This window comes from Cupressus sempervirens, chromosome 2 (genome assembly GCF_028749045.1).
Source record: "Cupressus sempervirens isolate cs-2001-9-10 chromosome 2, ASM2874904v1, whole genome shotgun sequence".
In the NCBI taxonomy this organism is placed as follows: domain Eukaryota; kingdom Viridiplantae; phylum Streptophyta; class Pinopsida; order Cupressales; family Cupressaceae; genus Cupressus; species Cupressus sempervirens.
The window spans coordinates 339,466,865-339,493,012 of NC_143119.1; the positions used below are offsets into that span (position 1 = coordinate 339,466,865).

General features: G+C 34.4%; 1 protein-coding gene across 1 annotated transcript in view; it reads right to left on the reverse strand.

The window, feature by feature from the left end:
* Window positions 1-19,616: 19,616 nt before the first annotated feature.
* The window catches only part of LOC149572515 (1-phosphatidylinositol-3-phosphate 5-kinase FAB1B-like), a 29,151-nt gene continuing 22,619 nt past the window's right edge, over window positions 19,617-26,148 (reverse strand). The window contains exons 7-13 of the mRNA XM_089813639.1: window positions 24,343-25,191; window positions 23,882-24,213; window positions 23,241-23,367; window positions 22,969-23,139; window positions 20,910-22,844; window positions 20,556-20,822; window positions 19,617-20,364 (exon numbers count right to left, since the gene is read on the reverse strand). Coding sequence (XP_089669765.1) covers window positions 20,032-20,364; window positions 20,556-20,822; window positions 20,910-22,844; window positions 22,969-23,139; window positions 23,241-23,367; window positions 23,882-24,213; window positions 24,343-25,191 — 4,014 coding nt within the window. The 3' untranslated portion in view covers window positions 19,617-20,031. The remainder of the gene's footprint in view (window positions 20,365-20,555; window positions 20,823-20,909; window positions 22,845-22,968; window positions 23,140-23,240; window positions 23,368-23,881; window positions 24,214-24,342; window positions 25,192-26,148) is intronic.

Here is a 26,148-nt window from a genome sequence, read left to right on the forward strand (position 1 = left end):
ACCCTCAGGTCGTCTCAAGGTACAAATATCAAAAGAGTATCAAGTATCTCTCGAACCAAAAATAGACAAGGTATACACTGCAATCACGAGAGGCACTACAATGGAAAAATCCCTAACCCTAAGTCTTTTTATACAAGTATTTTTGACGCTTTAGGGTTATAGTTAATTACAATATGTTGGCCCAAAATTATTGATAAAATATTAGCGATAAAATAGGCCCTGATAAAATAGGTCCCAAATTCTTTTTTAACAGTACTTCCCTAATCAATCACCACAAACTAACAATCTCCCACTCGGGGATTGATGAGGCTCCACACTAGACAATAATCTCCCACTTGGAGTTGATCTTGTAGCAATATTGCGACCACATGGGGCTCTCATTGGATCAAACCACCCTGGATTCAGTTGTTCTTTTATTTTGTTCAGTCTAGAAGACCAATTGAAGCTAAAGAGCAATTCAACTACTCCCTTGTCACTACCTTTGTAAACATATATGTTGGATTGTCATCTATATGTATCTTGTCTAGCTTTAACTATCCATCATCCAATACTGACCGAATGAAATGGTATCACAACTGAATGTGTTTTGTCTTGGAAAGTAGTGTAGAATTTTTTGCAAGAGGAATGACACTTTAACTATCTATAAAAAAATAATTATCCTTCTAAGGGTGTCCCAATTCTTCTAGGAAGAATTGAAGCCATATCATCTCCTTGGCTACCTTGGTATTAGCAACATACTCTGTCTCTATAGTGGATAAAGAGTTCACCTTCTATAACCTAAAAACCTAGCACATTGTTGCCCCACCAACAGTAAATACATAACCTATAGTACTCTACCTAGTATCCATATCCCCTACAAAATTCAAGTTAACAAATCCTTATAAATCAGTAGTAGGGCCCACAAAGTGTAAACACTTACTAGATGTTCCTCTCAAATATCTGAGAATCCATTTGACTGCATTCCAATGCTTGATTCCTAGATGACTCATATACTTGCTAACAACTCCCACTACATGTGAAATATCTAACCTTGTACATACCATAGCATACATCAAGCTTCCTACAGTTGAAGCATAAGGTACCTTGGACATCTTATCCTCCTCTTCATGTGTCTTCAGACACATCTCCTTAGTCAACTTCAAATGAATAGGTAAATGTGTACTAGCAACTTTAGCATTCTCCATAGAGAAACATTGCAACACCTTCACAATATAATCAGCCTAAGATAATGTCAATTTCCTATTCTTCCTATCTCTAAAAATCTTCATACCAAGGATTTGTTTTTCTGCCCTAAAATCCTTCATATCAAAGGAATGTGCTAACTGGCATTTTAGCTCCTTAATGTGATCAATGTTAGACCTACCTACAAACATATCATCAACATATAAACATAAAATAATGTGGCTATCATCATCCAACCTCTTAAAGTAAACACAATGATCTGAATGACACCTACTATATCCATGCTCATGCATAAAACTGTCAAAATTTCAGATACCATTACTAAGGTGCTTGGTTCAAGCCATATAATTTTTTTGTCAATCTACACACTAAGTTCTCATTACCTTTGACCTCAAATCCCTGTGGTCGTGCCATACATATCTCTTCATCCAAATCACCATGATGGAAGGTTGTTTTAACATCAAGCTACTCCAAAAAAAAATCTTCAATAGCCACAATACTTAAAACAATACGGATAGAAGTCATTTTTACAACAGGAGAGAATATCTCATCAAAATCAATGCCCTTTTTCTGTGCAAATTCTTTTACTAATAATCTAGCTATAAATCTTTTCTTACCTCCATCCTCTTCTTTCAACCTATAAACCCATTTATTTTATAAACCTCGTTTACCTACAAGCAACTTGCATAAATCCCAAGTCTTATTTGTGAGCAAGGAGTCCATTTCATTTGCCATTGCAGACTCCCAATAAATCTTAGTATCCAACTGCACAACTTCATCATAACATTAAGATTTACCATCATTAGTAAGTAAAATAGAATACGAAGAGGGAGAAAATCTTTCTCGGGGTCTACTTAGCCTTGTTGACCATCTAACATTCACTAGGGTGTGTTGTATTTTTTTTTTTGGTTGTTGCAAATCATGAGGAATTTCTAGAATATCTTCTTTTGGAGTATCATCCAACACTGTATAATCATCTTCTTTCTTCTCATGTTGCTAGAACGAATCTTTGTACAACACTTTCTTAATGAATATGACATCCTTGCTTCTCACAATCTTGCTATTTTTAAAATCCCAAAGCCTATAACAAGATTCATCAATGACATATCCAACAAATATAGATTTCTTTAACTTAGCTTCCAGCTTGGTTCTATTTTCAGAATCTATATGAGGAAATTCTTCACAACCGAAGGTCATGAGAAAAGAATAACTCGCCTTTTTACCAGTCCATGTTTCCTCTAGAATACCACAACCCAAAGGAGTAGAGGGACCTCTATTAATCAAATATACAATATTATTTATAGCCTCCAACCACATGTTTAAGAGAAATCCAACATGTAACCTCATGCTCCTTGCACACTCCATTATAGTCCTATCCATGCAAAGCCACTCAATTTCCTTGTGGAGTCCTGGGAACAATTTTCTAGTCTACAAATACCATTAGTGGAGAAATAATCTTTAAATTCATGACTTTAATACTCACCACCATTATCAAATCTAGGCCATTTTAATTTCTTACCAGTCTCATTTTCAACCAAGCATTTCCATTTCTTAAAAGTTTGAAATACATCAAATTTTTTCCTAAGGAAATAAACCCATACTTTTCTAGTTGCATTATCAATAAATGTAACATAATAATGAGAGCCACCAAGGAAGATACCCGAGCTAGTCCCCATACATCTGTATGCACAAGCTCTAATCTCTCACTTTTCTTTTCCTTCCCACTCTTCATAAAACTCACTCTCGTTTGTTTTCCATACATACAACTTTCACAAATATCAATATTAACACATTTTAGACATGGTAAAACTTTCTTTTAATGAAGTACTTTCATACCTTTCTCACTCATGTGCCCAAGTCTATTGTGCCATAGCGGCATATCTGAATCTACAACAATTGTTTGTTCTCCTTGCTCAACTACAACAACTATTTTTGAACTTTCATTTTTCTCTGAAACAATTAAAGTAGAAGGAACAATATGACCTATACAAAGATATAAGGTGCCTACTTTCACACCTTTTTCTTCTACAAGGGAACCTTTTGAAACCTTCCAATTTTTATCATTAAAAGTAAATACACATCCCTCATCACCAAGTAGCCCTGCTGAAATTAAATTCCTACTCAACCTTGGAACATGACTTACCTCATGTTGTAGCTAACAATTCCCATTCTGCAACTTAATATTAACTTTTCCCTTTCCAACAATCTAATAGAATTCATTATCCCCCAAATAAACAAGCCCAAAATCCCCTTGGACATAATCAATAAAATAACCTCTATGAGGTGGAGCATGAAATGAAGCACCAAAATCTAAAGCCCATGAATGATCAACACTTTTTAAAGAAAGAAGCAAAGCATCCTCTTTAGATTTGTTACTTACCACATTTTCTTCCTTGTTCCCTTCTAGTTTATCTCCTTCATTGTTGTTTTGAGTTGAACAATATTTTTTCTTATGCCTTAGTTTACCACAGTACCATCAATCGCCTGGTCCTCTGTATTGAGACCTCTTCCCCTTTGACTTTCCTCTTGATTTCTTATGATTTTCAGAATTATTTCCTCTCTTAGTGATTCTACCTCTTCTTTGTGCATTCAAAACACTTCTTGATGTAGATCCACTTGAGATTTTTCTACGAGTTTTCTCACTCAAAATAACACCAATCACATCATCGTATTTTAGGGCACTAGATCTAGAAATAGAATTACTCATAGAAATTACCAAGCCATTTTAGCTTTCAGGCAAAGAACACAAAATCAAGAGAGCCCTAATTTCTTCATTAAAATTAATACCCACAAAAGATAACTAACTAGTAACAGTATTAAAATCATTTAAATGATCCATAATAGATCCACATTTTGTCATTTTCATATTAAATAAACACTATTAGAAATATGTTATTTGAAGCAGAGGATTTTCATACAATGTCGCTAGGGTTTTCATGAACTCTTCTATCGTCTTCACTTTTGTACTGTTAAAATTCATCAATGGTGCCAGGCATAATCGAATGCTTCCAAGTGCCTTTCTATCTAAAATCTCCTAGTCCTCATCTGTCATGTTTTTTTTTTTTTCCTTCCAATGGCTTCCATAAATCCTTCTAATAAAGATAGTCTTTCATTTGTGTTTTCCATAACTAAAAGTTCTGCCCATTAAACTTGTCAACCTTTAGCTTACCCATATCTGCCATCACTCCTACTCAACCATGAGACTTTCCTACAAAGGATACTAAAAAAAATAACTTTTCTTTGATACCACTTGTTATAATTAACCTCAGAAAGAAATATCAATTAAATACAAATATAAACAATATTAGAAAATAAACAATATCATAATATAAACAATATAAACAATATCAGAACATGCACATCTTGGCAGACCAGGTTGTGACCTGTTGAAGACTATCTAGCTATTTGGGTGCTAGTTTTTTGTTGTTCCTTTGCTATCTTTTTAGCTCTGTTTCTAGTTGGCCTACTATTTCTTATTTTTCTGTGCTCTTTATGGAGGCCTGTTGTTTAGTGAACTATATTCTTAGACTTAGATGTTAGCCTTATGCTTTTTTCTCTAGACTTTTGGTTACTTTGTAAAAGGTTTTGGGTCCTTTAAAACATGTTTTTACTTAATCAAAGCAATATCAGAAAATAATAGCTTACTCAGAAGAGAACACAAGACACCAAGATTTAACTTGGTTCACCCAAACCTTGGGCTACGTCCACCAAACAACAAATCTAATATTAATATGATCCAGTGATTACAACTTGATTACAATCTATAATCCCTTGCAGCTAAATACTGCCACAAGAAGAAATTTTCACATCACACCTTATGGAAAAATCCTAACCCTAAGCCCTTTTATATAAGTATTTTTGCCACTTTAGGTTTATATTTAATTATAATATGTCAACCCAAAATTATCAATAAAATATTAGTGATCAAATAGGCCTCGATAAAATAGAGCTTCGAACCCCAAAGAATTATGGAGTATGTACAATACTTCCTTGATCAGTCACCACAAACTAACAAATGGAACTTTGGTTATTATTCTTCATTGAATATAAAATTCCCACTTGTATAGAGTATGAAGAATTCTACATCACAAAAAATGGAAAGTTTCTTTTCTAAGGTATTTCTTAGTACCTTAGAAGATTCCAAAAAGTTTATTTCACTTCTCAATAATTCACAAACAAATTTAATTTAATCCATAGAATGCTTTGTCCAAAAAAATTAATCTTCCCTTTAACATGGTACTCTTTATGTTAACAAAGGAAACCCTTGATCATAGGGAAAACCCTGGTGGGGATGGTACCCACAAAATGATGTACTAATATAAAAGTTCATTGTTAGAGGATGGACTTTGTTAGGAGACAACGAAATATATTCAGTACATATTAGTCCCTGTTAGGAGACTTTGAATCCTTGTTATGAGATTCCAACCCTATTAGGAGTTGTAGAAGGAAAATTGACCCACTATCCAAATAGCTTCAAGGGCAAGACCACTAAACTCACTATCAAACTAATCTCTATATTATTCCTTGCAAAATAGTCGGAATGTATAGCTCTTGCTCTATCCTCTTACTGAACTTCTCTTCTAATCTTGATACTAGATCACCAACTTCTCATCCAATAATCCCTTGGATTGCTTACTCAAATTTTCCAAATGCTTTGCATATCACTCTTGGATTTCTTTATACACATCAAGGAAAATAACCTTCCTTTATACCATATCCTTAGAATTATTAATTGATTCAGCCTTGAAGCTTTCCTAATTAATTATAATAAGACCTCATTAAGATATTAGAAAACTTTACAAATTTTCATAATTATAAATCACTATTGACTCACAATCTTTACAACTTTTCACACGTGTGACCCCAGATCTTGCACACTCATTGATGTCATCATCAAACTATCTATTGTCATTGTCTAACTATGCTTATCATGATTGCATCTTAGTAAAGAGATATAAATTAATCATTAGAAACCACTTGTTAGGTACTTTGTTTGCTTACTGTCTTTTGTAAATCAAGCATATCTTATGCATATCTTTGACTATCTATATGCACACTTATCCACATCATCAGGATATAGTGTATAACACATCCTTAACTAAACTTAACGTGATCATCACTACAGAATACGTATGACCTCGTTCTTTGTCTGCTATTTTGCCAGTCTTCATAAAAACAATGTTATGTTGACATCAATAACAAATATAGTCATGAATGCAACATTCCAATCATGATAAAAATCTCCAAAGTGTTCTAGAAAATATTAGGATACTCCCCCAAAGGAATACCATCAACATTTGTGCTTACAATTGTGTATGTGTTGCTTCTTATAGTTACTAATTATATTGTTCACATGCTTAAGGTTTAATAAGGTTGATAAAAGTTCTATTGATTTGATAACTAATTCACACCCCCTCCCTCTTAGTTATCTTGGTGGACTTTACTTTCTAAAAATTGATATTAGAGCATTAGGTCCTTGAAGGGAAACCTTAATAGCTTAAGGAGATCAATGGTGGGTCATTTGAGAAAAGAGAGTCCTAAGTTTGATGGAGTTAACTATGATAGCTGGAAAGAGAAGATGAAGACACATTTTCTATGCATGGGTCTAGGATATTGGTTGATGACAAAGAATGAGAAGAAGATTGTGAAAGAAAGAAAACTTGGAGAGCATAGTCAAGATGAAAGAGATCTATTTATGTGTAATATGCTTGCTAGAGAAGCATTATTGTTAGCTCTTTCTAAAAATGAATACAGCTAGGTAAAATCCTTTAAAACATCTCATAAAAATTGGACAGCTTTGGAATCTACTTTTGAAAGTGATAAGCATGCTAATAGAATCAAATTAAAAAATTGAATATGTTTTTTTCAAGATGCTAAGATGATGGAAGATGAATCTATAAGAAGTTATATTGGTAGAAAATTAAGAATTATTGCAAGAATAAAGTATTGTAACAGATCTAAAGATGAAGATGAGACTATATAGAAGATCTTGAAAACTTTGACACCACCATTCAACCAAACATCACAGATGATTGAGAAAGTGATACCTTGCACTAAGAATTTCACCAGAGAGACTCTTCTTGGAAGATTGGAAGCAATAAAAGTGAGCTTGAAGCATAATGGGGATTTTCCTAGAGTGAAAACCTCTTTTAGTGCATTAAGTGTTTGCTCTTCCTTGTCAAGAAGTGCAAGCACTAGTGGAACTCATGCTAGTAGCAGAAAATTTGGATCTGAGGAGGACATGAGGATTAAAGAAGGAATCACTTTTCTTGTAAGGAGACAACTAGACAATAAGAAAATATTTAAATGTTGGACTTGTAATGAATTTGGTCATTATGCTTTCAAGTGCCTTAAAAGAGAAAAAGTATAAGAAGAATTTAAAGTCTAAAAGGCCTAGAGATTGTTTGTATGAAAATGAAGATGATGAGTCTAATGAGAGAGTTTAGAGGGAAAGTGATAATGAGTTAGGATTTATAGCTATAAAAGAAGAAAATCCTGAAATAGAAGTTAGAGAAGAAAAAGGCCTAGTTTTAAAGGTTGAAAAGAAAGCTAATTAGATCATAGATAGACATGGTTGTTTGCATCATATGACTAGTGACATGAATAAATTTGTTACGTTTAGTAGTCATGATGGAGGCATTGTTAGAGTTGGTAACAATGCAATTTTTCATATCAAGGGATAGGATCTATCTACTCTTGATGGGAAAACTAACACAGGTGATGCTTACTTTATTGATGGATTAAAGCATAACTTATTGAGTGTTGGATAGTTGGTTCATAAGGGATATCAATTAAAATTCATAGAGAAGACATGCATTATTAAGGATGAATATGGTAAGTTGATTGGCATTGGTACAATATCCAGAGGTATTGTTTTTTAGTTGAACCCTATAGAGATGACATGCTTAATTGTAAAAGTTGATAATAATTAGTTGTGGCATAAAAAATTTTATCATATAAACTTTGATAATAATATGAAGTCTGGTAGTAAATTTTTTGTTAGAGATTTACCAAAAATTGTGAAGCCTACTAATACTGTGCGTAATGATTGTATTATGGCTAAGCAAAAGAAAAGCTCCTTTCCTAGCAAGAAGTTTAGTACAACAACAAAATTGGAGATTTTTTATACTGATTTGAGTGGTCCTACTAAGACAAGAGGATTCTACGATGAAAGGTACTTCATGATTATTGTTGATGACTTTATTAGAATGATGCGGGTAGTGCTCCTTAAAAGAAAAGTCTAAAGCATTTGAGAAGTTTACGTTATTTAATAATAGAGTTGAGAATGAGTTTGGATTTAAGATTAAATGTTTAAGGTATGAAAGAGGTGGAGATTTTACCTTGAATGAGTTTAACACCATTTTTGAAGTAAATGGCATTAAGAGATAGCTATCAGCTCCCAAGACTCCTAAGCAAAAAGGATTTGCTGACACAAGAAATAGTTATGTAACAGAGGCAATTAGACATGTGATGTTTGAGAATGATATATCAAAGAGATTTTGGAGAGAAGCGGTCAATACAATAATATATACAATGAATATAATACAAATAAGAAAAGGTATGAACAAGACACCTTATGAACTATGGTTTGGACATGCACCACCAATGAAGTATTTCAAAATTTTGGGAGTAAATGTTCTATCAAGAGGGATGATAACATTAGAAAGTTTGATGCAAGAGGAGATGAAGGTATGCTCCTTGGTTATTCATTGAAAAGTAAAGCTTATACATATTTTAATCATAGAACTAAGACTATTGTTGAGAGCACAAATGTGAAAGTGGATAAATTTTTTGGAGTTAAAGAAACAATGTTGGATTATGATGAAGAAGTTAATCCTAAGCCTATCATAAAAAATATTAAAACTTTCTTTGAGACTAAAAATGATTTTCATAATGATATAAAAGTTGTGGAATAGAGAGAAGAACCAAGATTTGAACTTAGAGAAGAAGTAAAATTGAGTCAATGACACCTACACCTAACAGGAATTTGACAAAGAATCACCCTACTAATTAGATTATTGGAAGTAAAGAAAAAGGAGTTATGACAAGAAATAGAGTACATGAAGAACTATGTTTGATTTCTCAAGTTAAGCCAAAGAGTGTAGATGAGGAATGCAAGGATGATCATTGGATTCAAACAATGAAAGAAGAACTGGATCAAATTGTAAAGAATGAGACATGGGAATTGGTTCCTAGACTTAAAGATAAGAATGTTATAGGTACTAAATGAGTTTTTAGAAACAAGATGAATGAACAAGGTGAAGTTGAGAGAAATAAAACAATATTGGTATGTAAAGGATATTCACAACAAAAAGGTATATACCATGAAGAGACATTTTCCCCAATTGCCAAAATTGAGGCAGTAAGAATGTTTTTGTTAGAAATAATAGTCTACCAAAATAAGTGGGGGGAAGGGGGGGGCGAGGAGGTGAATCAGTTATCCAACTAAAAAATTTGTCAAGCTTAATTAATCTTAACCATGTAACCAAAATAAACAACCATAACAAGATGCACATACAAAATTACACTAGTTTTGTCAACTAGGGAAACCCTTGATTAGAGGGAAAACCATGGTGGGAATGATGCCCACAAAGATGTTGAAAACACATTGATACAAGTATGATTAATGTGTTTCAATCATTATTTTGTCATTGATGTCAAACCTACTAATTGCTGGTAAGACAATTGCTTGTATGATTTAAATACTATCATTTATTTGATTAATGAAGAGGATTTGATCAAATGAGGTAACAATAGCACTTAGAGGAAAGGTTGAGATATTATATGAAAAAAGAGTACAAGAATCAATTAAGATAGTGATACTATAGTGAATTGATAATCTATTTAAGGTTACAAAGGTTGATTACACTGATCAAGTTTAGAAGAACAAGTTAAACAAAGTTTGTCTGCCAAGCTTGACAATTTGCATAGTAGGTGCCGAGAAAAGTTAGTGCAAGTTGAGCATAAAATTAGTTGGAGCCAAGAAAATTCAATTTTAGTGTAAGCCAAGTAAAGTTTAATTGATGTTGATCACCAGTAAACTTTATTTCATGCCAAGTGATTTGACAATGGATGCCAATAAACATAGTATGTCCCAAGCATTAGAAGGTAGTTAATGTCGAGTGTCAGCATTATGCGGAAGATCAAGAATTCAATGAATCTAATCTGACAAGTTTGATTTCTTGGATTGTGTGAATCATGTGCAAGATAAGGTTGATGAGCTAGTGGCACAGAATTCATGATAAACTATTTTGAGGCGGATTCAAGGAGAATTAAAGGAGAAGTTCCTAGAAGGAGATGAAATGAAAAGAAGGGTAGATTCACTGAATCCTACCTAATCTAACCTAACCCTAAAATAGACGATAGAGGATGAATGAAAAAATATCTTAATTCTCTTTTTATAGAGATGGCTGGTCAGAAACAAGGGTTGTCATGTGTGAGAACCTAAGGAAGAAAAGGATTCTAGGGTATTGCTTCATTCAGTGATCTAAGAGAAGAAAATGTATTAGCAAGCAAAGAAAGAAGGCTTAAGGGTATGGATTCTTGAAGCGTGAACAAGCTATCAGAGCTGAAGTGTGTGAAAGCTAAGTAGAATGGAGGATTAAAACAAAAATTTGTAATTTGCAAGTGTGTTGTAAGTTGTTATCAAACAAAGCCTTACTATTACTTTCTAATTATTGTATCAGTCTAAGGTAAATCCTTTGGATTAAGGTTGACCTAACAGTCATTTGTAAATCCTTTAACCAGGTGACATTCCAAGTAAATGATCGAAAGTCCTCTAACAAGGATCACTCCTAATATGGTGATTGAAATCCTTTAGCTAGGTCACTTTTAATAGTGTGTATTGTAACCCTTAACAGGTTTGGCCTTTCATAGGGCATCACTTCAGAAGAGTGAGAATGAGTAGCATGTTACTAGTGGTTTTTACCAATTGGATTTTCATGTTAAATTATTGTGTCAAATGTGTAATTGAATCTTTTAAATTTCATCTTTATATCCCTACAAATTAATTTGATAGTAAACTATAAGTTTAAGTGATTGCATAATGTAATGGACGCATGCATGATGAAAATGTTTTTATGGATATGGGTTCACTAAGTTGTGAAAAGTTTTAATTTTACATTTGGACCTTGGATAATTGATTCTCCCCCCTCTCAATTATTCTAAAGAATTCCAACAATTGGTATCAGAGCCATCTACTTAAGAGGACTAGTTTGAAGGTACTAGAAGCAACACGATCAAGATGTCAAAAAGAGAGGTACCCAAACTCAATAGAGACAACTTTCTTGCATGGAAAAGTTTGATGAAGCTACAACTAGGAGGACTTGGAGATTATGCACAATCTACCATTGATGTTGAGCATGTTGATCCTTCTAGAGTCTTAGCTTCTGAAGATCTGAAAAAGAAGAAAGAACACAATTAGGCAATGTTGGAGATTGCCTCTGCCCTAAGCTATGCCAAGTTTGATGATATCAAGGATTGTAACAGTGTAAAGAAAATGTGGGATGCTCTACACACTATCTATGGAGGCAACAGAAACGTTCCAAGAGCCAAAGTTGAAAGTCTTAAAGGTAAGTTCAATGATATGAGAATGCAAGAAAGTGAGAATGTTGCTCAATATTGTTCTAGGATAAAAGATGTTGTTAATGTAATAAGAGGAGCTACTAGTAAAATAGATAATGATACTATACTAAGCAAATTTTTGAGAACTATTACCCATCTATGCTATTAGAGTTTCTACAATACAAGAATTAAGATGTATACTAGGGAACGATCTGACTCTTGAAGGTTTGGTAGGTAGGCTCACTGATTTTGAGCTATCTAATTTTGATCATTACAAACTTGAAAATATTGAATCTATTTTCAAGGCTAAGCTATCATTGAAGGAACCCAACAAGAAAAAGAAGAAAAAGTTAAAATGTGTCCAGTGACAATGATAAAGATGAGGAAGATGTCGATCAACTTGAAGCACTATTGGTAAGGAGATTTCACAGAGGTAAAGGCAAGTTAAAAGGTAAGCTACCTATTATATGTTTCAATTGCAATGAGGTTGGTCATATTGCTACTAGATGTCAAGAGAAGAAGAATTACAAAGGTGGTGACAAGTACAAAAGTAGAAGAGATGAAGACAACAAAGATTACAAAGATAAAGGCAAGAAGTCTTCCTACATTGTTGAAGAGGAAACAAAAGATGAATATGCTGATCATGATGATGTAGTGTATATTGTAATGAAGAATGAATCCAATGAGGATGAGGCAACTGCACTAGTGTCTTATGTGAACAAGAATGATAGATGGATCATTGATAGTGGGTGTTTACATCACATGATCAGAGATAAAAGTAAGTTCATTACCTTGAATTGTTATGATAGAAATAATTTAAGGTTTGGTAATGATGCACCATGTTTGATAAAGGAAAAGGTTCTATCAAACTCATAATTTTTTTTATGTGACAATGCTTATTACATAGGACTTAACTATAATTTGTTGAGTGTGTCACAACTGAATAATTTAGAATGTAAGGTTGAGTTTGAGAAAAAAATTGCTAAGATATATGATACTAATGAAAAACTAATTGGAAAAGGTGATCAAACTAGAGGTAATTTGTTCTACCTTGATAAAGAGGACGATACTTGTTTAATTGTAGAATTTGATGATGTATGACTATGGCACAAGAGGTTATCTCATGATAATTTTGTTAACTTGGTTAGTATCAATAACATGAGAAGAGTTAGAGGTTTTCCTAAGTTGAAGAAGCCTGACAATATAATTTGCAAACAATGTCTATTAGGAAAAATGAAAAAGTCAAGTTTTAAGAGTAAGTGGTACCTCTAAAAGAATAATTGAGATTGTTCATACTGACTTGTATGGACCAATTGAAGTGCAAAGCTACAAAGGAGATAAGTACATTATGCTATTTGTTGATGATTATTCTAAAATGATGATAGTTATGTTTTTGAAATGGAAATTTGGTGTTTTCCAAATGTTTAAGATGTACTTAGCAAGAGTTAAAAAAGAAAAAGGTAAAATTCTAAAATGTTTGAGATCTGACAGAGGAGGAGAATTTACATCAAATGAGTTTGAGATGTTTTGTAATGATAGAGGAATCAAAAGATGGGCATCTGCTCCCAAAACCCCTCCACAAAATGAAATTATTGAAAGGAGGAATATGTCTTTAATATACTGTGCTAGTACACTCATAATGGAGAAGAATGTTGCTTTGAAATACTGGAAAGAAGCTGTAAATACAATTGTCTATACTTTAAACTATGCACAAGTCAAGAAAGGTACTCATTCAATACCTTTTTAACTATGATATGGATACTCAACCAATGAAAAATAGTTTAAGGTATTTGGAAGCAAATGTTGTATTCGCAAAGATTTTAGTAATGGTAAATTATATGCAAAAAGGGAAGAAGGTATATTTCTTGGTTATTCCATGATAAGTAAAGATTAGAAGTGTTTAAATACTAACACTAACAAAGTTATGGAAAGTGCAAATGTGAAATTTGATGAATATACAGAAGTATGTGAGGTTGAACCTATGAAGGAACCAGAAGAACACAAAACATATATATAGTTTTATGAAGGTATGTTTGCTAATGAAGATGTTGTAAATCAAGTTCCAAACCAACAACAAGTTTCAGTGACTATCAAGTCACACACTATGAATGTTGACTTGCATTCAGGAACCAAGCTACATTTAGGTACCGAGTTATAGAATGAATTTGAGGCACATTATGATTCTGAGATTAGTGTACATGGAAGATATTTTGAACTAATTAACAGGGATGCACATAGTGATTCAAAAGTTGAGAGACGATATTAAGAAAATAGAATAGAAGTTTGATTGTCTATGTCAAGATACATCACCCTACTGCACAAATCATTGGAGATAAAGATGCTACACTAATAGCAAGGAAAAAGTTGAGAAATGATACATGTTTGTTGAGCATGTAAGGACCCAAAATAGTGAAAGATGTCTTAGAAGATGTGGACTGGAGAAAAGCCATGGAAGAAGAGATTGAACAAATTGAGAAAAATAAAACATGGACTCTAGTTTCTAGACTAGAAGAAAAAAGATTGGTACCAAGTGGGTATACAAAAACAAGTTAGATAAAAATGGTGAAGTCACAAGGAACAACGCAAGATTAGTTTGTAAAGGATATGCACAGGAAGAAGGGATTGACTATGGAGAAACATTTTTTCCTATTGCAAGATTGGAAGGAGCAAGAACTCTACTTGGTTAACCTGCATACAAAGGTTTCAAAGTTTACCAAATGGATGTTATGTTTGCATTTCTAAATGGTATATTGGAGAAAGAGGTTTATATAAAACAACAAGAAGGATTTCTTGTATGTAGACTACACAAATATTTATATGGTTTGAAGCAAGCACCAAGAGCATGGTATGAGAGGCTTCATAACTATCTTGCGAAGATTGGATATGAGAGAACTGATGATAACAACAATCTGTACTTGAAGACAGAGAGAGGCAAAGGTATTTTGTTATTTGAAATTTTTGTTGATGATATCATATTTGGAGGTCAAGATACTTTATTTAAGGCTTTTGCAAATGAAATGAAGCAAGAATTTGAGATTTCTATGTTTAGAGAGATCAAGTTCTTTGTGAATTTGCAAGTACATCAGATGAAATATGGTATATACATCAATCAGTCAAACTATGTAAAGGAGGTATTAAAAACTTTTGGATTGGAGGATTCCAAGCAAGTAAGCACACCTATGGTGACATGACATAAATTGTCAAAGAATGATGATTTTGCTAAGGTGAATCAAACATTATACAGGTCTATGATTGGCAAATTGCAATATGTAGTACACAAAAGACTTGATATTGCATTATGTAGGGATAGTTGCAAGATTCTCTACTAATCTTAGGGAGAATCATTTGATAGATGTTAAGATAATAATGAGATATCTAAAAGGAATAGAAGACTATGATCTATGCTACAAGAAAAATGAGAAATTTGAATTAAGAGCCTATATTGATGTTGATTGGGCTAGAAATATTGGTGACAGAAAGAGCACCGGTGGAGGAACATTTTTCTTAGGCAAAAGGTTGGTTACATGGACTAGTGAGAAACAAAACTGCATTTCTCAATCTATGGCTGGAGCTAAATATGTTGCTACTGCAGTAAATTTTACAAACATTGTATGGATCAAATATCTACTCAAAAGTATGAAAGAAGAAATCACTGAACCTATGATACTTGATTGTGATAATACAAGTTCTATAAATATATCAAAGAATCATGTGATGTATACAAATACTAAGCACATTCCAATCAAGTATCATTACTTGAGAGAATTAATTCAAGATAATGAGGTGAAGATGGAATATGTCAACACTAAAAATAAAATTGTTGATATCTTTACAAAAGAATTACTTAGGGATGCTCATGAGTATCTACGAGGTAAACTAGGGGTGATACCCCTATCAAAGGCTATCTAAGAAGCATGAGGAGTGCCCTGCATCAAACAAGCTTGATTGACATATGTTACACATTGATGTAGTGGATCTTACTTTAGGAGCTACCTAAAGTAATCAAAGAGCTAGAACTACAAATTAGTCACAAGCTAGGTGACCAAGGGAGAAACTAAAAATGTTCATATCTGCATATGAAGATGACATGTCTTTGGCATTTTTGTCAAAGATGGAGATAAAGGAATTAAATAAGAGGGAGAAAGTGTACTAAGTTTTATGAAAGCTGAGGGAGATGAAGGAGAAATCTTGATCTACCTAATCCTGACTGTTGAGGGAGAAAGTGTACCTGTTGATTACATCTACTTGGTAAGAGGGAGATAATTTTGTGAAAAAATATAAGTGATCAAGAGGGATGCGATGTCCCCATCTTTTTAGTGACTCACTAGAGTTCTTAGCCTTTACATTCTTCGAAGACTAAGTGTTGAAATAAGGAGAAATTGATTAAATTAATTTCTTTTAGTGATTAATAAATTAAAATTAAAAGGTGACTTTATATTTTATTTTATTTTCTAGAAACACAATTAATTATTGTATTGCAAGGGAGAAGCTTCTAGAGAGTACATTTTTTAGAAATGGAATTAATTATTGTATTGGAAAACGGGAAGCTTTTAGAGAATGCAATTAAATAATATTTTATTTCCTTTTAGAAGAGTGAAGGAAAAGAATAAATAGAGGTGAGAGCTTCATTGTTAATCATCTGATTATTGTAAATTGCATTTGATATAAAATTAGGAGAAGAAACTAAGGTTTCTGATTTTAGTTAGCCATTGGAGAATGTCAACTCTTCAGTGTTGCAACCATTTGATGTGGTGAAATATCCACTGAATTTGGTATTCATGAGAGCTTCAATTTAGGAGTTCTATTTGTGCTTAAATTGGAGCATACATTTATTGTTGGCTGCTATAGTACACAAGAATGACGTCGCGCTACAGTACTTATGCTCGATTCATATCCATCATTGGGCATCACTATTATCAGGTTCCTCTTGCAACTATTAGTAATTAACATTGTAACTTTTTTAGGGCATATAATTTTGCTATGATAATTCAGAATCAGATTTTCGCATTACTGTAGTCATTATTGTAAGCCATTCGTTTTGGCAAACTCATAGCAACATTGGACATGAGAATGAATTAAATAAAAGAGATACATGTTGCATACCATTTGTTTGACAAAATGTCCATCTAATAGCATATATGATTAGCATAATAGATGTATGTCAATTGTTTGTCAAAATACCAGTTGGCTATAGGTATGCATTCCATATCTAATTTCCATGTATATGCATTGAAAATATAAAAAGAACTGCACTTGCATATTAGTTCATTGTTAGAGGCATTGTAATATCATTTGTGAACATTCTAAATTTTTAAGCATTGAAAGGCAGCAATACAAGTGTTTGACACTATTCCTTGAGGTAAAATTAGTCAGTTTGGGCAAGGGATATTACATTGGTATCAAAGCTAAATCCTACCATCGTGAGGGTTTAGCAATCACAAGCCACCTGGGGTTGGCTCTCATAGATTTTTCACTATTAAGCGAGCTTTGTTTGATAGGGAATAAGATTTTATCAGGCAGACAGACACCATGGGTGATAGGCAAGAGCATAGCCCACCAAGAGACAATAGGAATGAGGATCACGAAACAAAGAAATTTTTTAGAGCAATGGTTATAAGACAAAAGCGAATGGCTCAGGCTTTGCAAGCACTCACCACCATGGTTGAGCACATGAACCCACAGGATAGACAGAATTTGGAACAAGGGGATAACATGACTGTAGTGGGATCACCTAGAACTCATAGAACTCTTTCCAAAATAGCAGACAGACCCACACATCCTATTTTTGTTAGAGAGGAACCAGTGCAAGAACCAATAGAGGAATTTGAGGATAAAACATTTGCAGATATCCTTATGGCTGCAAATGATAAATGGGAATTATTGGCACTACAGGTTCGGGAGAGGATGACCTTTGAACGTTTTGTAAATTAAAAGAGAGAACATTACAGGTCACTTAGATAGGATAGGAGGCCTAAGGGTCAAAATAGTGAGCTAAAGAGGGCTACAGGAAAGCTTACTATGCCTACATTTGATGGGAGTGGTAAGATGACAGATCAAGTTTGTATTCATAAGCTTGACACATTCTTGGCACTGAGACCAATGACAGAGATTGAAGCTATCAAATACATCACTTTGCATTTAGAGGGAGTAGCACATAATTGGTGGTATCATGGTATGGTAACACTTCAACATAATCAGGTGACAAATTACCAAGACTTTGTGGATAGGTTGGTTGAAATATTTGACAAGAAAGATCAAGAGGTTTACTTTTGGGAATTAACATAGCTGAAACAAACATGCAACTTGGAGTATTTCATTGGTGAATTTCAGTAGTTGGCAGTCATGGTGTCAAACATTTCAGAGCATAGATTGATAGTTCTTTTCATTTAGGTCCTATATGAACCACTAAGAGGTTAGATAATGACATTTGATCCCATTTCTTTACAGGAAGCTATGAAAAAGGCAAGAAGTATGGAACATGCACTACAAACAAACAAATTTTAGTCCAAAGGAGCATCTTCTGGTAAGGATAAACCATTTTATAAAAAACCAAAGAAGACTGATTTTTAAAATGATTCTAAAGATAAAACTCCAGTACCTTTTGACAGGGAAACATTAAACGATTTGAGGAAGAAAAAATTATGTTTCTATTGTAAGGGACCCTATGATGCAAACCATGACTGTCCTCTTAGACCAAAGGGCAAAGCTAACAAAATTATGTGGGCATTCTATGAGGAATCAGAATCAAATAATTCAGACCAACAATCTGATATAGAAAAAATAGATAGTGAAAAAAAGAAAGACAAGACTAAAAACTTGTCTACAATGGAGTCCACAGATGGGGAAGGAGATGAGCAACTCAGGGAAGCTCATCTCACTAATATTAAGCAGGAAGGATCCTTTCGACCGAGAGGAGTACTTACTGGACAACAAGTTATAACTTTGGTTGATACCGGTGCCACTCATAATTTCATTGATTCTAGGTTGGTGGAGAAGTGTGGCATACAAATAGAGGAGTTTGGGAGAATTAGAGTGAGGGTAGATGATGGCTATGTCCTCAATTGTGATTGTAAGATCACCGGACTCCCTTTGAAAGTTAACAATTATGCATTTAAGGTAGATTTCTATGTTGTGCCTATGGGAGATATAGATATAGTTCTTGGGATGAGTTAGTTGCATGAGATTGGTGAGTTCACTCTTAATCTCATGAAGATGGAGATGAGGTTTAAAGTGAATGGGAAGACACAAATTCTAAAGGAAATCAGGGACAGTGATTTTAGAATGGTCTCTTTCTGGAGAATGGCTAGATTGATTCAACATGATTAGGTAGAGTGGGCACCAGAGTGCATGTTAATGGCATTATAAGAGGGACAACAGAAGACTGAATATTCTCTTGATATTTAGGAGCTTAGAGTTAAACACTCCTAAGAATTTTGGTAAAAATGCAGTATAGGAAGTATGAATATAAATAGTAGTACATTGTCCTTCGAACCCATACACAGGAATCATCACATATCAGCACCAGTCTGAGTAGACGATTTGTTTTACTCTTAACATTTTTGGCAACATGTCACATATCCAGAAACCAAACTATCATCTGCATGGGAAAAAAACTAATACCTGTCAGCAAACATGAATATTGTATGCCCATAACCGTATTCATATGTTCAGCAAAATTTGTTACAGTAACAAAGCCAGGGTATAATTAAAACAGGTAGCAATATTCAGTTGAAGTTGTCATACATAGCAATGAGCAATATCATGAAATACCAAAAAATGGCCCGAGTCATCTACCAGTTCCAACAAAAAGACATATAAGAAGCGTAATTTCATTAGAAAGCCTGTCATAAGATCCTTCTGAGGGCGCTAAGTTGGTATGAAACCTTAAGTGATTAATCACCAATAAAATTAAAGAATATCAATATCTACAACAAATATGTTACACAGCTTCAGAGTTCAGACCATACATATGGATGGACCTGAAATCAGCTGATATGATATAGGAACATTGTTTCATCTTGAATAACGTAGGCATCAGATAACACAGCATTCTCATTACTGCATGCTATGTTGCCCATTGAAACATGAGTTCCGAGAGATTACAATATGGAATGACTGCTTGTTCTTATTAAAAAACAAGGTGTAAGAATACATGGACTATTAAAATCTTAACAACATAATAGTCCAAAAAAGACATCGCATTTTTATATTTCATTGTCTAAAGAATGCAAAAAGACAATTCAGACAGCCTTCTAGAATAAGGCAATATGCCTTGAAATTTAGAAACTAAGGTGGATCTCCTTGTACAAAGGTTGGAGCAACATCCTCACAGATATCAGAATGAGAAACACTAGAGTCTACAGTGGGTGGAGTCCATTGATCAGGAACCATTAAAAAGTACGTAGACATTGCTTTTCGAAAACGCTTCTTGTACTGTTTTGGAGAAATGACAGTTGGTGATGCATTTTTTGGACCGCCAAGAATACCAGAGGCTTTCACCCACGTTTCAAGATGCTTGTCCCAGGTATATTGCCTCAAAAAATCAATAATGCCCAATACCAATTCACGGCGCTCTTCATCAACTCCAACCAGCAATGAATAATCCATCACATCTATCAACTGCAAATTGAACATCAAATCAAACATGTTACAGATAAAATGTTTTCTTTTTCTTTTCTTTTTCCTTTTTCCTTTTTTAAAGTAAAACATAGAATGGGGCAGCCAATAGATAAGGTAGTTAGAGAAGCTGCCCATCTCCATACTCTGCCGAATAGAAAAAGGAAAAAGAAAAAAACAGATTAGAATATTACAGCCAGAAATGCAGTATCATTCCAGACAGCTCTCTCCAACAAGCGTTTGGCCTTGTTCCCAACAAAAATTGGTGAAGTTGGCATAGCTTCTATAAGATTCTGGTCCAGAAGAACCTTATTGCTTCCTGTTGAATCTGGATTGTAGCGTGACCGAACAGATCCCTTAAGGTCATATAAACGAGTCACATTCCTGCCATATAAAAGGTTCTCCATTATCATCAAATCCATCTTGACCTCCCTTCCACCTTTTGCATGCTTTATAGTAACCTGTCATCAATCAACTGTTTATGAGGCAAGGTGTTGCTATCTTGCTAAAATTATATCCTACACCTGCAATTAAAATTTGATGCTAACCTGATAAATACCAAGAATCTTTGCAAGACAGGTTGGGCTCCCTGTACTGAGAGAATCTGAAAGATATTTAAAATATTCAGGTGCAAACTTCATAAAAGATTCCAATTCTGTCTTGGTAACCTGCTTGACAATGAATCTGTCATCCAGAGTTTTCGCAAAAAACACATTGCTCTTTCCACCTTTTGCTCCCCATGTCCTGCAGTGGCAAAGGGAACGAATGAAGTCCAACTCTGTTCGGCAACATTTTTTCCTAAGTGCCTCAAACTGCACTGCATAATAACAAGTCACCATGTATTTAACCTTCCAACCAAGGCTTTCATCATCAAAAGAAACTTTTACATGCATGGTCTTGTCAAAAGGAAAGGGATCTGAAACTACAGCCCCTTTGCTTCCTGAAGTAAAGCTGTCATCAGATCCATAGCTTTTTTCTCTATGAATGACTTCAGATAGCTCAGATCCTTCATACACCTGAAGGGAATAGCTATGAGCTGCATCTATACCAAATGAATCCTCAATTTCCTTTTCTTTCTCTCTTTCTTTTTCCTTTTGTTTATTCTTATCAGATATGTGGGCATGATATTCATGAGAGGTGAGAGCATAAGCTATTATGCTTGTAGGCTCATCATCATAAATAACAATAATTATGTCATCAATGCCAGGAACAAGGGATAACCTTGCTCCTCCTTGATCACCAAACTGACTGACTGATGATACAAATGAGGGAATATGGTTATCAAGGGAATCAAATCGGGGAGCTAACCCAGATAGAGATCCCTGAAAATTCTTACTGTAGGCCTTGTACAAATCAGAAAAAGAAGCTCCAATCCAACTGCCAAATTCCTCCGAAATGTCAGATTTCACTGGTGAGGTGGGTGCACTAACTTGTAATCGCTCTTGTTCACTTTTATCTTGTACATTTGCAATGTAATCTATACTTTTTGCTTTTCCTGCAGTCGGGGAGAAATTTTTTTCAACTTGCAAAGGATCATGCTCATTTCTAAAAGCATGTTCAATGTCAGGACAAGCATTTCCAAAAGCTATGCCAGTACTAACCTCCTGACACTGAGATGCTATTTTCACATCCTGAGCTTCAATTGACTGACCCTCACCAGTCCATGCTGCATCTAATGTATCAGAGATATTTACAAACTTATTAGCTTTCCCTTCAGACACTGTCCTGTTGAATTCGAAATCCCCCACAAAATCATCTTTTCCGTCCCCACCATCAACTGTGTCAGTGAGTTTATTTTCTTGGATTATTCTGTAGATGTGATTTCCATTAACATCTGTGCTGAGTGGATGACACGTCAAAGCTTTCTTTATTGTGCTTGGATCATTACAGGAGACATTTATATTAGTTTCATCATGTTGCAATAACTTCAGCTTTTCAGTTTCCAAGGACTTGTTCATTTTACCAACCGCATCTGATCCATTATCAATGTTCTCTGTGCTCATCAAACTGTCATTCAAAAGATGATTCTGGAAGCTATCTTCTATGCTTGAAGCTTGGGTGATACTTTGCCTATTCATAGCAAGGGTCCCCTCAGATTTCAACTTCTCAGAAATACCAGAATTGTCCTCAACATTTTCCCCTGATATGCAGCTATTGCTCTCAGCTGCTGGTGCTACAATTTTACAAGCATCTCCATCATTCTTCTCTATTCTGTTCCTCTGCAAAGTCTTTTCACATACACTCAAGTTGTCAACTCCGTCATCTTTGTTTTTCTCCTTTGGCACAAGCATATTTAACTCTTCTGGTATACTAGAAGTTGAACTACCAGGAGGCCTTTTAAGAAAAGAAGCTAAGAAGTGGAGACGGTGTTCCCACTCACGTGATTGACAGTTAAGCCTGAACCTCACACGATTCAACTCCAAAATATCAACAATGGGCTGCCCTGGTTTATGGCCTTTTACCATTGACTTCTGTATCATGTGCTGTTTCACAAATATATGTCAAACTAGGATTCCTTATTTCCTCGCCCAGTTGATGAGTTTGAATTAAAAATACAATGCTAAACATGAGAGGTCATTTAAATTAATTTAAAACTGTAATAATCACCTCAAGGCAAGTTTTCTCTTTCTGCAAGATCCCTTCAAACTCTGCAATTTTTCTTCTTGATTCTGGAACCTTATTTCCTGCATAGAAACATCCAGAGCTTGCAATTTTCTCTCCAATCTGTCGTAGTGAATCAAATACTTCAGCAAAAAGCAATTCTGCCTTATCTTCAACCTGTTTAGTACCATAGTATAGTCAAATTTGATAGCAAAATGTTGGTTCACATGCATGTGATGCTTTAAATTGAGTACAAATATGTATTCAAAATCACTTACATCTGATATTTCCTTTGTCAGCCACTCTTGTTGATTTGGGTTATTAAACTCCAACTTTGGAGGTGGCAAATACACAGAATAGACATGTATAGGAGCATACCGAAAACAGGCAACCATTCTTCCGAACCTGTTTTAATGTCTTTATTAGACAGTTCTAATTGAAGTGCTAAATACATGGATAATCTCTAACTAACTAAAAATCATTAATGAAATATTTTCCCAGTATTGAATCAAGTAGTTAAACCATCAACTATAGATTTATCATTGTGTAGTCCCAATTTCAAATCCTCAAAGTGACATATAAGCTGGAATTCTAAGTGACAACTCTTGGTGTTCCACCATTTGGCTTATTGTAATAACTTCCCAGTTGTTACTCTTAAGGAATTAACTATTTGCATAAGATAGCTCAGATGTTCATCTGAGCTTTATTGGCAGACTATAACACAATACTACTATAAGCCAAATAATGGAGGACCAAGAGTCATAACTTAGCAATCCACCTCAGGTGTCACTCTTGGGATTAGAAATGGGGGCACAGATGCTTGCTTAAGCTATATTTGTAGATTGTCATTTAGAAAAATGAAATACTACATGTGGAAGAAAATGGTTGCTCCATATATAAAAAGTAACAGCAGTAATACCCATAGAAACGAAGGCAATCCCTATGTAAAGAATGGCCACAGTTGGCAGCCCCACTTGCTGCAGCATGATTGGAGAAACTGAGCTCCAGAAATTTTCCAAATGATAATGCACATGCAGCATCCGACATAACTACTCTTCGTGTTGGAAGTGGTTTCCTAGTTTTGCGTGTGCATTTTACACAAAGGTGCCACATCCATATTTTGCCTTCTCTTTCACCTGGTAAGACAGTCTCATCAAGACGTTTCACAGCTATTGTAAGGCTTCCTTGTGGATGAGTATAGCAATGCACATGGGCCTCAGTTGGGGCATCACAGGAATTACATCTGTAATTCTGCCATTTGCAAGCTAAAGTGTTAAACATATAAACACTTTAATAAATTAAATCCAACATTACCTCAATTTGATAGAAACAAACCAGGCTAAAAACGATGAAAATTTGATAGAATTAGCAATTCCCTACCTGATTAAATATATCATCCCGTAAGAACCTTCCCAAAGGCTTGTCAAAACTTCCGTAGTATTTTATGCGAAATAGATGAGCACGTTCGCATATTGTTCCTTTCCACACACAACGAGTTGATAAGGAAACCAAAATACTTTGTTGATCAGGAGGTGGGAAGTCTTCTTTAGAGGGCCGTTGTCCCTCAAAATGCATGTTATTGTGGTTGTCATGCCCTGTTATTTTATGATCCATAAATAATGTGGCTTTCGGTTGCTTTTCCATATTGTCCTGGTTCTCCAATTGCAGTTCATGTGATTTTTCCTCCATCGGAAATTGATGCCCAGCAAATCCAGGAGTACATGTAACTGGGCTGTTATCTATAATAGATATATTTGACCTTTGATCTGCAGAATTAAAACTATTGGTGAATCCTCCATGTGAATTTGAACTTGAAAAGGGAACTGCAACTTCAAAAGTTTTCTTTATTGAAGAAGACAACTCAGATATTAAATTCCCAGAGGATGGCAAATAGGAAAAGTTTTTAGCGATTGCATGCATGTCATTTTGTTGCACGCCACTGTTTTCAGTCAAAGCTCCTTTTGCTGGAAAACACATATCTGCTTTATTTATCTGTACTGAAGAAGGAATCATAAATCCAGGAATTGTAGAAATGGACCTATCCAAATTTGATATCTTGTCTGGTAGAGCAACAGTTACTGGAGACCTGAGGGAAAGTTCAGGAAGGGTGGCACCTTCATCTGCCAAGAAAGAGGTTTCCACAGCTAAATGATAGGCTGCAAATACAGAATATTGAATAACACGTTTCACCTTCTTCAACTCATCACTATTTGAACCCTTAAGCAACACCTGGCAAGAAATAAAGAATATAAAACTTATCTTTAGCTAAATAAGAAAATTACAATCAGTTTTCATGCATTTACAAATAGATGTATTTCATCAATGTTAAACAACTATTTCAAAATGAAAACTAACTTAAATCTCCTATTTACATCATCCAAAACATACAGGTAACATTGTGCTTCCTTAATCAGTTTTAGCAGCCAATAAAGTGTTACAAAAATTTCTCAAGAGTCAAATTGTCATACTATTGTGTTACAACTAGAAAAACTAGTTATGAAAACATGTATAAGAATTATATTTCAAGTGAAACTTTGGCAATATGAATTGTGTGTCAAATATGTCAAATATGACTGCTGATTATTACTGATATTTTATAGACAGCGAGACTGCCATTCACCACTAATTATATGAAACCCTTATACATTAAAATTAACCATATATGAAATGGAATTGGATAATGAATTGTTGGATAAATGCGACAGTAGCACCAGATGAATTGTAAACACAAAAACCCTAATTCTAATTTTTATTTAGGCTAGCCAGCATAATCAACAATAGTGTATGCAATAGCAACTATAAAACCTCGTAAATTGCACATATTAGGTTTGCACATAATCTGAAAATGTCCTAAGACAATTCTTTAAAAATACCATTTTTAAATGTGTAGGGACAGGAGACTTCCAGAGGTCCCCGAGACACTCAAGGGACTCATGGCCGTCCTAGTGGCCATGATGGGACAGCAGGGGGCACCCTGTTCCCATCCCTAAGTCCCCATGACGTCTCCATCTTGAAAATGTGGGGCTCCAAGAGAGTAAATATGTCCAGTCTTTGGCTGTGAAAAACCAATTCATTTCTTGATGTTCTACAAGACATAACTTGCCTCAAAAAATCAGAAGGATCTTTTGCAAGAGTATAAAAATCAAAATGACATTTAAATTTTGTTTTAGGAAAGAAGAAAGACAC